The sequence below is a fragment of the Loxodonta africana genome, chromosome 3 (assembly GCF_030014295.1).
Source record: "Loxodonta africana isolate mLoxAfr1 chromosome 3, mLoxAfr1.hap2, whole genome shotgun sequence".
NCBI classification, from domain to species: domain Eukaryota; kingdom Metazoa; phylum Chordata; class Mammalia; order Proboscidea; family Elephantidae; genus Loxodonta; species Loxodonta africana.
Genome location: NC_087344.1, coordinates 21,296,555 through 21,309,283, shown reverse-complemented (window position 1 = coordinate 21,309,283; position 12,729 = coordinate 21,296,555). Strand labels below are relative to the sequence as shown.

The 12,729-nt window shown below is 43.3% G+C and overlaps 1 protein-coding gene across 1 annotated transcript; it reads right to left on the bottom strand.

Annotated features, from left to right (window-relative positions):
- Positions 1 to 11,534: 11,534 nt before the first annotated feature.
- Positions 11,535 to 12,729, bottom strand: LOC100667032 (olfactory receptor 7G3-like). The gene has a single exon (XM_003413415.3). The coding sequence runs from the start codon at positions 12,471 to 12,473 to the stop codon at positions 11,535 to 11,537; it is 939 nt and encodes a 312-aa protein (XP_003413463.2). The 5' UTR covers positions 12,474 to 12,729.

The following is a 12,729-nucleotide window of genomic DNA, read 5'->3' as shown; positions in this document are numbered from 1 at the left end:
ACAATTGTTCTGCATTAAAATATTGAAGGAACTCTTTCTGGGTTGTTTTACTTATCCTCCGGTCCTTCATGGTGCTTTGAGAAATCACCTGTTTGTCTTCTCTCACACTTCACAGATGGGAATGCCCTTCTCAGGAACTGGAACCCTGTCCTCACTCTTTCCTCTTCCTTGTCCCTCAGTCAGGGGGTTTTAGATCAGGAAATATTTTACTGTATCCATGGACACTTAGACCCTACCTCCTCTCCCTCTTGGTAGAATCTCATCAAAATCCAGCTCTGGAATGACTAAGGTTAAATGTTGTCTCCTGGCAGAATTTGTACTATGGCCAAGGCTTAGAATCGTACCTTCTCTGTCCCCTCAGTCTCCTGCAGGATCCTGGAAGAGTGACCCTTGGACCTTTTGAAGGAGGCCAAAAAGAGCCACTGGGTGGCCTGACAGGGCCCATTTTCTACCAGTCATTCTTAACAGGGCAGATATATGAACCATCCATCATGAAGCCCAAGGTGTTAGCGTAAAAATTTAATGAGACCCAGAGCTCTCACCCCCCAGCCTCCCTTCCCCATGAGCCAGGTGGACAAAAGAGAGGCGGAGATTGATGGGTTGGTTATTCTCTATAAAGACAGCACATTACCATAGCACAGTAGCTCCGAACCTTAGTGCGCATCAGAATCACCCAAAGGGATTGTTAAGACACAGATCTCTGGGTTCTACCTAGGAGTTTCTGATTTAGTAGGTGCAGGTTGGGATCCAAGAAATTACATTTCTAACAAGTTCCCAGGTGATACTGATGCTGCTGGTCTGGGTAATCACACGTTAAGAAACACTGCTATAGAAATTTCTAAAGTGGATATCCTGTTTTCTTAGAGCTGCTGTAACAGAAATAGAACAAGTGGGTGAATTCAAAGAACACAAGTTCACTTTCTCACAGTTTAGGAGGCTAGAAGTCCAAATTCAGGGCAGTAGCTCCAGGGGAAGTAACTTTTTTGTTGGCTCTGAGGGAAGATCCTTTCTCAGCTTTTGTAGCCCTGGCATTGCTTGGTTCCTGGGTGGTCTTACTGTGGCATCTATCTTCCCCCATTTATGTTTCTTTCTCTTTGTTGATGCTGCTCTTTGTAGGAGCCTGGTGATGCAGGCAGTAAAGTACTTGGCTACTAGCCAAAAGATCAGCAGTGATTCACACCCACCAGCCACCCAACGGAAGAAGATATGGCAGTTTGCTTGTGTAACGATTCCAGCCTTGGACAGCTACCAGCACTGACCACTCTGACAGGGATCATAATAGAGGATTCTGGACAGAGTAGGAGAAAAATGTAGAACAAAACTCAAATTCACACAAAAAGACCAGACTTACCGGTCTGACAGAGACTGGAGGAACCCCTGAGAGTATGACCCCAGGACACCTTGCTAACACAGATCTGAAGCCACTCCTGAAGTCCACCATTCAGGCAATGAGTAGACAGTCCTATAAAATAAACAATAACACCCTTGGGAACATGCTTCTTAATTCAATCAAGTATATGAGAACAAATGGGCAACACCTGTCCAAGAGCAAAGATGAGAGGGCAGGAAGGGACAGGAAAACTGGACGAATGGACACGGAGAGCCTGAGGTGGAAAGGGAAAGATGGGAGTGCTGACACACTGTGGGGAATCCAAAAATGTCACAAAACAATTTTTGCATTAATTTTTGGATGAGGAAAAAAAAAAGATTACAGCCTTGGAAACCCTAGGGGGCCGTCCTAGTCTGTCCTACAGTATCACTGAGTGGGAATCCACTCGAAAGCAAAGGGTATTTTATGCTGTTCTTCATATCACTCAGAAGTGATTTGGTTTAGGAAACATGCTACACTGATATGGTGACATTAACAAAACAAAGACTGTCCCCAAATGGAATTACACTCACAGGTATAGGGGTTAGAATTCTAACTCAGATTTTGAGGGGACACAATTCAATCCATAATACATGGAGTATCATAAGCCCAAACTAGATGCAAATCCTGCCTAAAGCCAGGGGTGAAATCCTTGAGCTTGCCTGAGCTTTAGTTTCTCATCTGCGTAATGGGAATGATGACAGAGTACCTACCTTCCAGAACTACAAATGAAAACAAAAATGTTAAGCATTCCACACAGAGTGCATGCCCATTGCACATACAATTTATACTGCTATTGCTATTACCAGAGCTGCTAACAGAAAGCTTGGAGGTTTGAGTCCGCCCAGAGGGACCTCGGAAGAAAGGCCTGACAGTCTACTTCTGAAAACTAAGCCACTGAAAACCCTGTGGAAACAGTTCTACTCTGATAAACATGGGGTTGCTAGGAGTTATGTCACCTCAATGGCAGCTGGTTTGCTGTTGGTTGTTACTATTTCCAGGATGTGAGCAGAGATCCTGACATGATTGCTTGCCCAGAAGGGCATGTGGTGTGGGGAGAGGGTATGATAGGAAAGGGCAAGAAAATTAAAGAGGAGGAAGAAGGTGGAAGAGAGCACATCCTCAAGGCAACATCTGTGAATTGTGAGGAAAGAAAACTATTTTGAAAATTCCACCAGGACCCTTGATCATATCAAGGAGCAAGTTGACTGGGGAGACGAATCTTTACCCTGAATCTCAGTGTCTTCCCTAAAGGTGTGAGTCCAAAATCAGGAATTTGACGGGGCAGCCCATGGGTCCCCTCCTGCCTTTCGTGGGAAGAAAGGGGAGGTATCAGAACGGCCTTGAGTGTTTAGAACCTTTTAGAGAGTACTGATTCCTCTGAGTAAGAAATCAGTGCCTGCAATTCTAGGTTGAGAGAAAGGGGTCAGCAGAGTCAGGAGCAATTGCAAATCCACTGCTTGGGGACTTGGAAACATGCCAAGATGATAACGAAAAATTGGAAGGTATCTGATGTATAAGGCAGTAACTTTAGGTGGTGAGTCCCTGGGTGGTGCAAATGGTTAAAGCACTCACTGCTAGCCAAAGGTTGGAGGTTTGAGTCCACCTAAAAGAACCTTGGGAAACAGGCCTGGTGATCTACTTCCACAGAAATCAGCCATTGAAAACCCTGTGGAGCACAGTTCTACTCTGATATGCATGGTGCTGCCATGGGTCAGAGTCGACTGGATAGCAACTTTTTTTTTTTTGGTTTCTCAATTTTTAGCATGCACCAGGGTCACCTGGAGGGCTTCTTAAAAGACGGATTTCTGAAGAAATAACAAAAATCAGCAACAACAACAACAACAAAAAAAAAAACCCCACAGATTTCTGGGCTCCATCCACTGTTTCTGATTCAGCAGGTCTAAGGTTAACCCCGAGAAATTACATATCAAAGAACTCTCCAGGTGATGCTCAGACTGCTGCAGGACCATCTATATTATTTTGGGGACATTGCATAATGTCGTGGTCCCTTGTTCAAAAATTTCAGCGCATTAAACCAAGAGAGTGGGTCACAGGCCCATGAAGCCATCCCTGGATGCTGGGCTTGGGGACAACATTGTGAGAACCACTGCTTTAGACTTCGTAGTTAACTAACCCAAGACTACTCCCAGATGGGATTAATAATAATAAATCCTTCTCTCTTTCCTTTGTAACTTACAAGGGATTTCTGTATCTCCACAATCGTCCCCGAGAGGATCACAGGCTGAGTTTCTTCCAAGGTTGTGAATACTGAAGACATATCAATCAACTTCAAGGAGACAGTCATGAGTGGAGATTATGGACAAGGCACATTCCCTGGGAGGAGAGAAGCTGTCTTCCTTTCTGGTGTGGCAGTGGTGAGATGGTGCTGACAGAAAAGAGAGGGTCAATTTACAGATTTTTCTGGCCCTGGGGGCCTTATCTCCAAAGCTCCTCATTAGCCAAATTGTTCTCCCATCATCCTAGTCCTATAGCATAAAAAAGGAAACCAGTGGCCCTAATGACCTGCCTCTGTTGTGTTCCAGAGTTGAAGGTCACAGCAAGGGGCTGTTCCAGATGCTGAAGGGCAGTGAACCTTTCACCAAGTGCTTTTGCAGGAGGCAGTTGCTCAAACATCATTAATTTTTGAACCATCATTGTCACCAATATATTCACCAACAGAAAAGTGACTTTTAATCAACTCAGAATTTTAACTCGGCCTAATCATGAACAAAGGAAACCCTATGGAGCATAGTTCTGCTCTGACACACATGGGGTTGCCATGAGTCAGAGTCAACTCAATGACAACTGGTTCTGTTTTTAATCCTGAGCAAAGGATATTTTTGTGCCTGTTGGCAATATATTTCGTAATATATATCAAAATTTGTACATAAATAGGAAATATTTGAAACACTCTCTGTTTCCCATTTTGCAAGAATAATATTCTTACCTCTCACTGGTCAAGAATGAGCAAGTAAGGCCCGTGGAGTTTTCCCCACAAGCAAAGCTTTATCCAAGAGGCTTGCAAGCGGAGACGAGGCATACCCCCGTCTCAGAACAAAAGACTGGCCTGAGATTTTAAAAGATCTTGGGTAGGAAAAGATTCATATTTATTCATAGGCACAGGCTGGGATATGTTAACTAAGGTGCCAACCCATCAGCTTTCCAAGATGGCTCCTGTCCTGGAGGCCTCTGGTTTTTGTAGCAGGACTTATTATGGGGTGTCAGAACTGTGTAGTCCCTCGCTTCCTGGGTTCGATTCCCTGGCTAGGTTGTTGCCCCTCACTGCCCCTGGTGGAAGGTCACACAGGGGTCACAGGTGGATATTCTACACAAGTCCCTGGGCATGGTTTTCTCTAGCTGCTTCTGAAAGGCAACTTTAAAGACGTTTGCGGGCTATTTTTAGATACTCTGCCCCACTGTTCTGGGGAATGGCTTTGTTTCTGTGCCCTGGCCCATTTCTTGTTACTTTGTTTGCAGATTTGGGGACCCCTCTGTTCTCTGTCTTACTAAGGCTCTAGGTGCCACACTCAACCCCCTATTACCTTCCTGACCGTATAGTGTATTTCTCTTTTACTTGCTTCTCCTCTAACCACAGCAGTCTCTTTGCTGTTTCTGAAACAGACACCCTCCGATTGCAGGGCCTTTGCTCCCTGTCTTAGGACCAGTCCCTGAAGAAGGACATCATCCCTGGTAAATTAGAGGGTCAGTGAAAAAGAGCAATACCCTCAACGAGATGGATTGACCCAGTGGCCAATGGGCTGAAAGCATAACAATGATTATGAGGATGGTGCAGAACTCAGCAATGTTTAGTTTTGTTATAAGAAGGGTCGCTAAAAGTAGAAACTGACTTGTTGGCACCTAACAACATAAATACGCTTATATGGAATTCTTACATTGTGTCAGAGTTTGAGTCAAAGAAGAATGAGTCAAGGTCTCTACAATCCACACATAAATTGGAGACCAAGAAAGAACCCCATGTGGTGGGGAGGAGGATTGAAATTGGAAGTATTAATGTGAAGTCATCACTGCTAAATGCATATATGTATGTACACACGTATGCTGAGCAAATAATTCGAGAAGCTGGACTACATGGATGATGGTGAAGGGCTGGGTAGTGTTTCATTCAGTTGTACGTAGTGTCTCTATGAGTCGGAATCCATTCAACAGCACCTAAAAACAACAACATGTGTTCATATTCACAAATATGTGCATGTATATGTGTACATACATGCTAGTGGGGAGCGATGGATCGCTTTTTTGTGGTCTTTCTTGCCATGGTGTTGTAACTCCCACCCAAGCGATTGGGTGGGACTGTGCAAATAAGGTTAATAATTGTAACCCACCAAGGGGATTGGTCAGTTTTACCTCAAAAAAGAGCCAATTCCAGAGCAGGGAGAGGATCCCACCACCACCAAGGAGGAACAGCTAGGGATACAGAGACCTGGGATCCCTGCACTGAGAATGTTGTTACCAGGAGAGAGAGAGAGAGAAAAAGAGAGATTCATGGCAGGAGACGGCGTATCTGGATTCCTGGCCCAAGGAATGAGAAAGCTGAGTACCTTTGGGCTAGAGGCTTGTTGGTAGGGTAGGATGCCTCTGAGCAATTATCAGCAGAGCTAAACGTGCTTTGTAGCACTTGCCCCAGCAGGGACGAGGCTGAGGGCCAGAGAGAACTGCCAGCAAGCATGGCGGGGACGAGGCTGTCCTGTTGGAACAATTGTATCCTGAGCATTTCTAAACCTTAATTATAACTGTAAATTCCCTAATAAACCCCATAATCATGGCTATTGTCTGTGAGTTCTGTATGGCCATTGCAATGAATTATTGAAACCAGCAGAGAAGTAGACAGTGTCGTGGGAGGGACAGTTGGTGTGAATCGGTAAAGAAGGGGGACAGAGGAAGCATATCTGACCTCTGCCTTATAAGAATCAACCTTGGGCTATTGATCTTGATTCTCCTTCTCCCCTGTGAAGGTAGAGGAGGTCAGATACCACCTCCATACCATTTTTACACTGTTTCCCTGTTCTGTCCTCTGAAAGTACCAAGAAGCAGTTTTACCTCGGTGGCAATGAGCAAACCTAGATCTTGGTGTCTAATTCCATTCCATGCTAAAAAGAAAGGTTGCAGAAAAATGGTTGATTTCAGAGCTGGGGCAGGTTAGGTTCAAGATTAGCCTGCAACATCTTATTATGACAGGAAGTAAAAAATCCAAAAACAAACGCATTGCTGTCGAGTCGGTTCCGACCCATACTTACCTATAGGACACAGCAGAACTGCTCCATAGGGTTTCCAAGGAGCACCTGGTGAATTTGAACTGTCAGCCTTTTGGTTAGCAGCTATAGCACTTAACCACTATGCCACCAGGGTTTTCCAGGAGGTAAAGAAATAAAGAAGTGATGAAAAATATGATGTGGCATGTCACAAGGATACAGGATCCAGCACGAAGGGCCAAATGTGATACAATTTGAACACCACACTGAGTACAGCAATGAGGAACAAACCACTGGAAAAGACAGGAGCTCATGTGGAAAAGACAGGAGCTCATGTGTCCTTAAAACAGCAATAAATAAATAAATTGATGGGGAGAAGAGAGAGCTCGTACTTACAGCAAAATGCTGAGGACCAATTGGTAAATGTGCAAGGAGTGCTAGAGATGAAAAAATGGGTTACGCAAGAATCATCAATGAATTCTACATCTGGGGGAAATTGTGATGAGGAGTAGGATAGTCCTATGACCTTAAATGTCTTCCTGCTGTTGCTAGCTACTCTTGAGTAGGCTCTGACTCACGGCAGTTCCCTTGTAAAACAGAACAAAATGTCACTGGGTCCTGCACCATCTTCAGGACCGTTGGTATGCTCGAGTGCATTGATGTGTATGATTGATTTGGCCACTGTGTATTTTGACTGCTGGTCAACCAGGAGGATCATCTTTCAGCTCTATATTGGACAATATTGTGCTGTAATCCGTAGGATTTTTATTGGCTACTTTTCAGAAGTAGATCACCAGGCCTTTCTTCCTAGTTTGTCTTACTCTGGGAGAAGCCCTGCTGGTATTTGAAATACTGGTGGCATAACTTTCAGCATGATAGCAACACACCAGCCACCACAATACAACAAACTGACAGAGTCTTTATTATACCTGTTTTTCAACAATGGGCTCAAACATAGCAACAATTGTGAGGATGGCACAGAATTGGGCAGTGTTTTGTTCTGTTACACATAGGTTTGCTGTGAGTCAGAACTGACTCGAGGGCACCTAACAACAACAACAACAGAAAGCCTTGTACTCATTAAGCAATAACTGTCCATTCCCCTTTCCCTTGCTTCTGCTAACCACCACTCTGTATTCTGTTTCTGTGGATTTACCTGCTCCGGATATTTCATATATATGGAATCATACAATATATCATGTTTTGTGTCCGGCTGCATTCACTTAGCACTGTATTTTTGAAGTTCATGCACGTTGTATCTAGGCTTCAGTATCAGAACTTTATTTCTCTTGATGGTTGAATAATATTTCATTGTATGTATAGGCCATAATTTGTTTATCCATTCATCTTTTGATGGCCATTTGGGTTGTTGTTCCCTTTTGGCTATTGTAATAGTGTTGCCAAAGATCCTTGGTGGTGCAGTAGTTAAGCACCCGACTGCTAACCAAAAGGAACCTACCAGCAGCTCCAGGGGAGAAAAGATCTGGTGGTCTGCAGCTGTAAACATAACAGCCTAAGAAACCCTATGGGGCCGTTGTAGTCTGCCATATAGGTTTACCATGTGTCAGAATGGACTTGATGGCACACAGCAACAACAATACTGCTGCATCTGCAAAGTCCCTCTTACTGTGTAACATAACATAACCATGGGAGTAACACTAGGGTGCAAAGATCTTGGGGTCCAAAATTCTATTACTTGAAGTGAAGTATGTTAATCGGCATTTCCAGAAACATCACAAAATATCACGGACCCCACTAAGAGAGACAATGTTAGAATAAACTTTTAAATCAAGAAAGAATATGATAAGCAGGAACAGTTTCTTTTCATTTAAGATTTCTGTATCAGAAAAAAATGGAACTGAAAAGCACCAAAAAAACTCAATGATAGTAAAAAATTACTGCAATGAGTCCAGGATTGGGATTCAGAAAAGTGAGCAGATATCAGGGTGGCTGGTTTTACCCTTAAGGTGGTCTAGGAGAGGCAGCTGAGGGGTTTTAGGAATCCACAGGTTCAAAGTCAGAGTCAGAGTCAGGGACTCCCTGTTTTGGGCTGGGCCCACAAAGGAATGCATCTTCGGAATAGAGGAGAACTGGGGACTAACCTGAGTCCCTGAGAGGTACAAATGCTTAATGAGCTTGACCGCTAATTGGAAGGTTCAAAGTTAGAGTCCATCCAGAGGCATCTGGGAAGAAATGTCTGGCGATCTACTTCTGGAAAAATCAGCCACTGAAAACACTATGGAGCACAATTCCACTGTGACACATATGGGGTCACCATGAGTCAGAGTTGACTTGAAAGCACCTGGTTGTTTGAAGGGCAGTCTAGCCACTGCATGGATTGCCGCCATATTTTTGATCACCTAGAGGGCCCAGAAAAAGCTCGTCTAATTACAGTATATTAATATCAGATGGGAAACCTGGTGGCACAGTGGTTAAGAGCTACAGCTACTAACCGAAATGTGTGCAGTTCATATCCACCAGGGGCTCCTTGGAAACTATGGGGAAGTTCTACTGTGTCCTCTAGGGTCACTATGAGGAATCCACTCAAAGGCAACGAGTTTGTTTGTTTTTATCAGATGAAGTAGACTTTAATGCAAAACATACCCAGAGATACCAAAGGTGACCTCATTAAGATAAAAGATTCAACACACCAGAAGATGTAACAATTCTGAATTTTCACTCACTGAATGGTACATTGGGGCCCTGGTGGTATAGTGGTTAATTGCTATGGCTGCTAACAAAAGGTTGGCAGTTCGAATCCACCAGCCGCTCCTTGGAAACACTATGGGGCAGTCCTACTCTGTCCTAGAGGGTCGCTATGAGTCAGAATTGACTTAGTGGCAACGGGTTTGGATTAAGTGTACATTGATTGAACTACAAGGAGAAATGAGGTTTAAAAAAAAAAAAATCCAAAAAACAAACCCAATTCTGACTCATAGCAACTGTTTGGGACAGAGGAGAACAGCCCCATAGGGTTTCCAAGGAGTGCTTGGTGGGTTTGAACTGCCGCCCTTTTGATTAGCAGCCGAACTCAACCACTCTACCACCAGGGTTTCCGCAGACAGATTTAAAATCATTTGAGTGATTTTAACACATATTGCTCCACAATTGATACAATAAACAGATCAAAAATCAGTAAAAAGAAACAAAATTTGAAGATGATTAACAAACTTGCAGGAAATCAGCCGCTGAAAACAGTATGGATTCAATGGTCCCACCTGTAATCCATGATAGGGATGGGAGGTATTTTCTTCTCTTGTGCATGAGGTGCCATGAGTCTGTGGCTTATATGATGGCAGATAACAAGAACCACAAACAAACTTGACCTATTGGAGATATATAGAACGACACGCCCCATAATCATAGGATACACTTTTATTTTCCAGCACAAACAGAACATTTACTATCTTTGACCACATATACAGCATAAGGCAATTGTCAAAAAATTTCAAAGAATTAAAATCATGCAAACTATGTTCTCTGATCACAAGGCAACTATGCAGAGATCAGTAAGAAAAGGGTGAAAAGAGATGCTCCACATATTTGGATAGTAAGAAGTGCACTTATGTATTAATGTTGTGGGTTAATAGGACCCCTTGTGGTGCAGTGGTTAAGAGCCATGGCTGCTAACCAAATTCAACAGCCCCTCCTAGGAAACCCTATGGGGCAGTTCTGCTCTATCCTACAGGATCTCTATGAGTTAGAATTGACTCAACAGCAACGGGGCTTGGTGGGTTAATAAGAAATCCCAAATAGTTTCATTCAAATTAATTTCCTTGTATAGATTCCAGCAGAAATGAGGACAAAGTTAAAGAGGAAAACGAGCATAACTCAAAGGGGAGAGGGTGAAGTGAGGGTTGTTTAATCAATATATGAACGTGGAAGCAGCTGAGTGTCCACTGACAGTCCAGTAACCTGAGGATTGCACAGCTGATAATTATTCATTTACTTTTTAAAAATTAATGAAAAGTGTTTTTAAAGCAGTTTTAGGCTTACAGAAAAATTGAGGAAAAAATATAGAGAGATCCGCCGTATCTCCTTTCTGCCTATTTAATTTTACAAGGCCTTAATACATACGAGGAAACCCTGGTGGCATAGTGATTAAGTGCTATGGCTGCTAACCAAGAGGTTAGCAGTTCGAAACCACCAGGTGCTCATTGAAAACTCTGTGAGTTATTTCTACTCTGTCCTATAGGTTCGCTATGAGTCGGAATTGACTCGAGAAAAGCGGGTTTGGTTTTTTTTATTTTAATACAGACGAATTGCTGCATATATACAATGAAACCTGTAAGAACTGGAACTTGATGGGGCTGCCTTGTTTTTCCTCTCACAAGTTTTCCACCTTTGGCAGGGTGCAGCTTACCACTTTTCTTATTGCTCTCTATATGTGGAAAATACTTGAGTTTTCCTTTTCTGACACCTCAAATAGTTTCTAGCTTTCACATATTTTACCATATAATATATTGAATTGTCTCAGTTAACACTCCCAAAATCACCATTAAGCATGCAATACCACTCTGCTTCTTTTATAGATGTGTAAACTGAACTCAGAGAGTTAAGTTGCTTGACACATGCGTGGTGCAAACAATTTGTGCTCAGCTACTAACTTAAACATTGGCGGTTCAAACACATCTAGCAGCACCATGGGAGAAAGTCCTGGCGATCTGCTTCCATAAAGATTACAGCCAAGCAAACCCCATGGAACAGTTTTTTTCTGTAACACATGGAGGTCCCGGGAGTTGGAATCAACTCTGTAGGAACGGGTTTGGTTTTGATTTTAGTAAGACCTAAAAAAGCAGGGTTCAACACAAAGCTATTTGCCTTGACAGCCCTTGTATTAACTAGTTTGCTGGAAGAACTGAATTATAGAAGCATCAGGGTCTCTGGCATACTCAATATTTCATTTCTTTTGACACTTGTTCTAGAAGCCCACATCCAAGGTAAATAACAAGTCAAAAACAGGAAGGTATCACAGAGATAAGTTTCCTCAAGGCCCCTTTCATGTCCCTATTCCTCAGGCTGTAGATAAAGGGGTTCATCATGGGAGTGACCACGGCATACGTCACTGAGGCCACTGCTCTCTTTCTGGAGGACAGAGTAGCTGCAGAGCTAAGGTAGACCCCAACACAGGTCCCGTAGAACAAGGAAACAACAGACAGGTGAGACCCACAGGTAGAAAAAGCCTTATACTTGCCACCAGTCGATGGGATTCTTAGGATGGAGGAGACGATTCGAGTGTAAGAGAATATGATCCCAGAGAGAGAACCCACACCCAACAAGCTAGTTGCTAAGTACACGTGGATGTTATTGATGAGGGTATCAGAACAGGCCAGCTTGAGGATCTGAGCAAGTTCACAAAAGAAGTGAGGGATTTCTAGGTCTGTGCAGAAGGACAGATGCAACACCATCAGACTCTGGAGCAGGGCGTTCATGATGCTAATGAAGAAGGAGAGTAGAATCAACAGGCCACAGAGGCGGGGGTTCATGATGACCGTGTAATACAGAGGGTGGCAGATGGCCACAAACCGGTCATAGGCCATCACAGTCAAGAGTAAATTGTCCATACAGATAAAAACCATGAAAAAATAGACCTGAGTAAGGCAACCTGTGTAACTGATGGCTCTGTTCTCTGTCTGGATGTTTACCAGCATCTTGGGGACTGTGGTGGAGGTGAAACAAATGTCGACAAAGGACAAGTTGGAGAGGAAGAAGTACATGGGGGTGTGCAGGTGGTAGTCAGAGATGACAGCCAGGATGATGAGCAGGTTCCCAAGCATAGTGACCAGGTACATGGACAGGAAGAGTCCAAAGAGTAAGGGCTGCACTTCCGGATCTTCAGAGAGGCCCAGAAGGAGGAATCCTGAGACACCTGTGTGGTTTTCTGATTTCATGTTGTTGGTGAGTCTGAAACAAAATGAAACACGCAAATGGAATGAAATTTTTTATGCCTTAAATTCTAGTAATATTTAAGTAATTCTTTCCCTCAGTTTCTTCTACTGATTCCTTTCTTCACTAAATATTTTTTTGAGCAGCTTCCATGTATCATATATTTCTCTAGTGGTACAAAAATGGAAACAGGTGCTGTTTTATGTTTTAGGAACTATCAATCCTGCACAGCATTTCTACATCTAGGATTTAATTCTAATA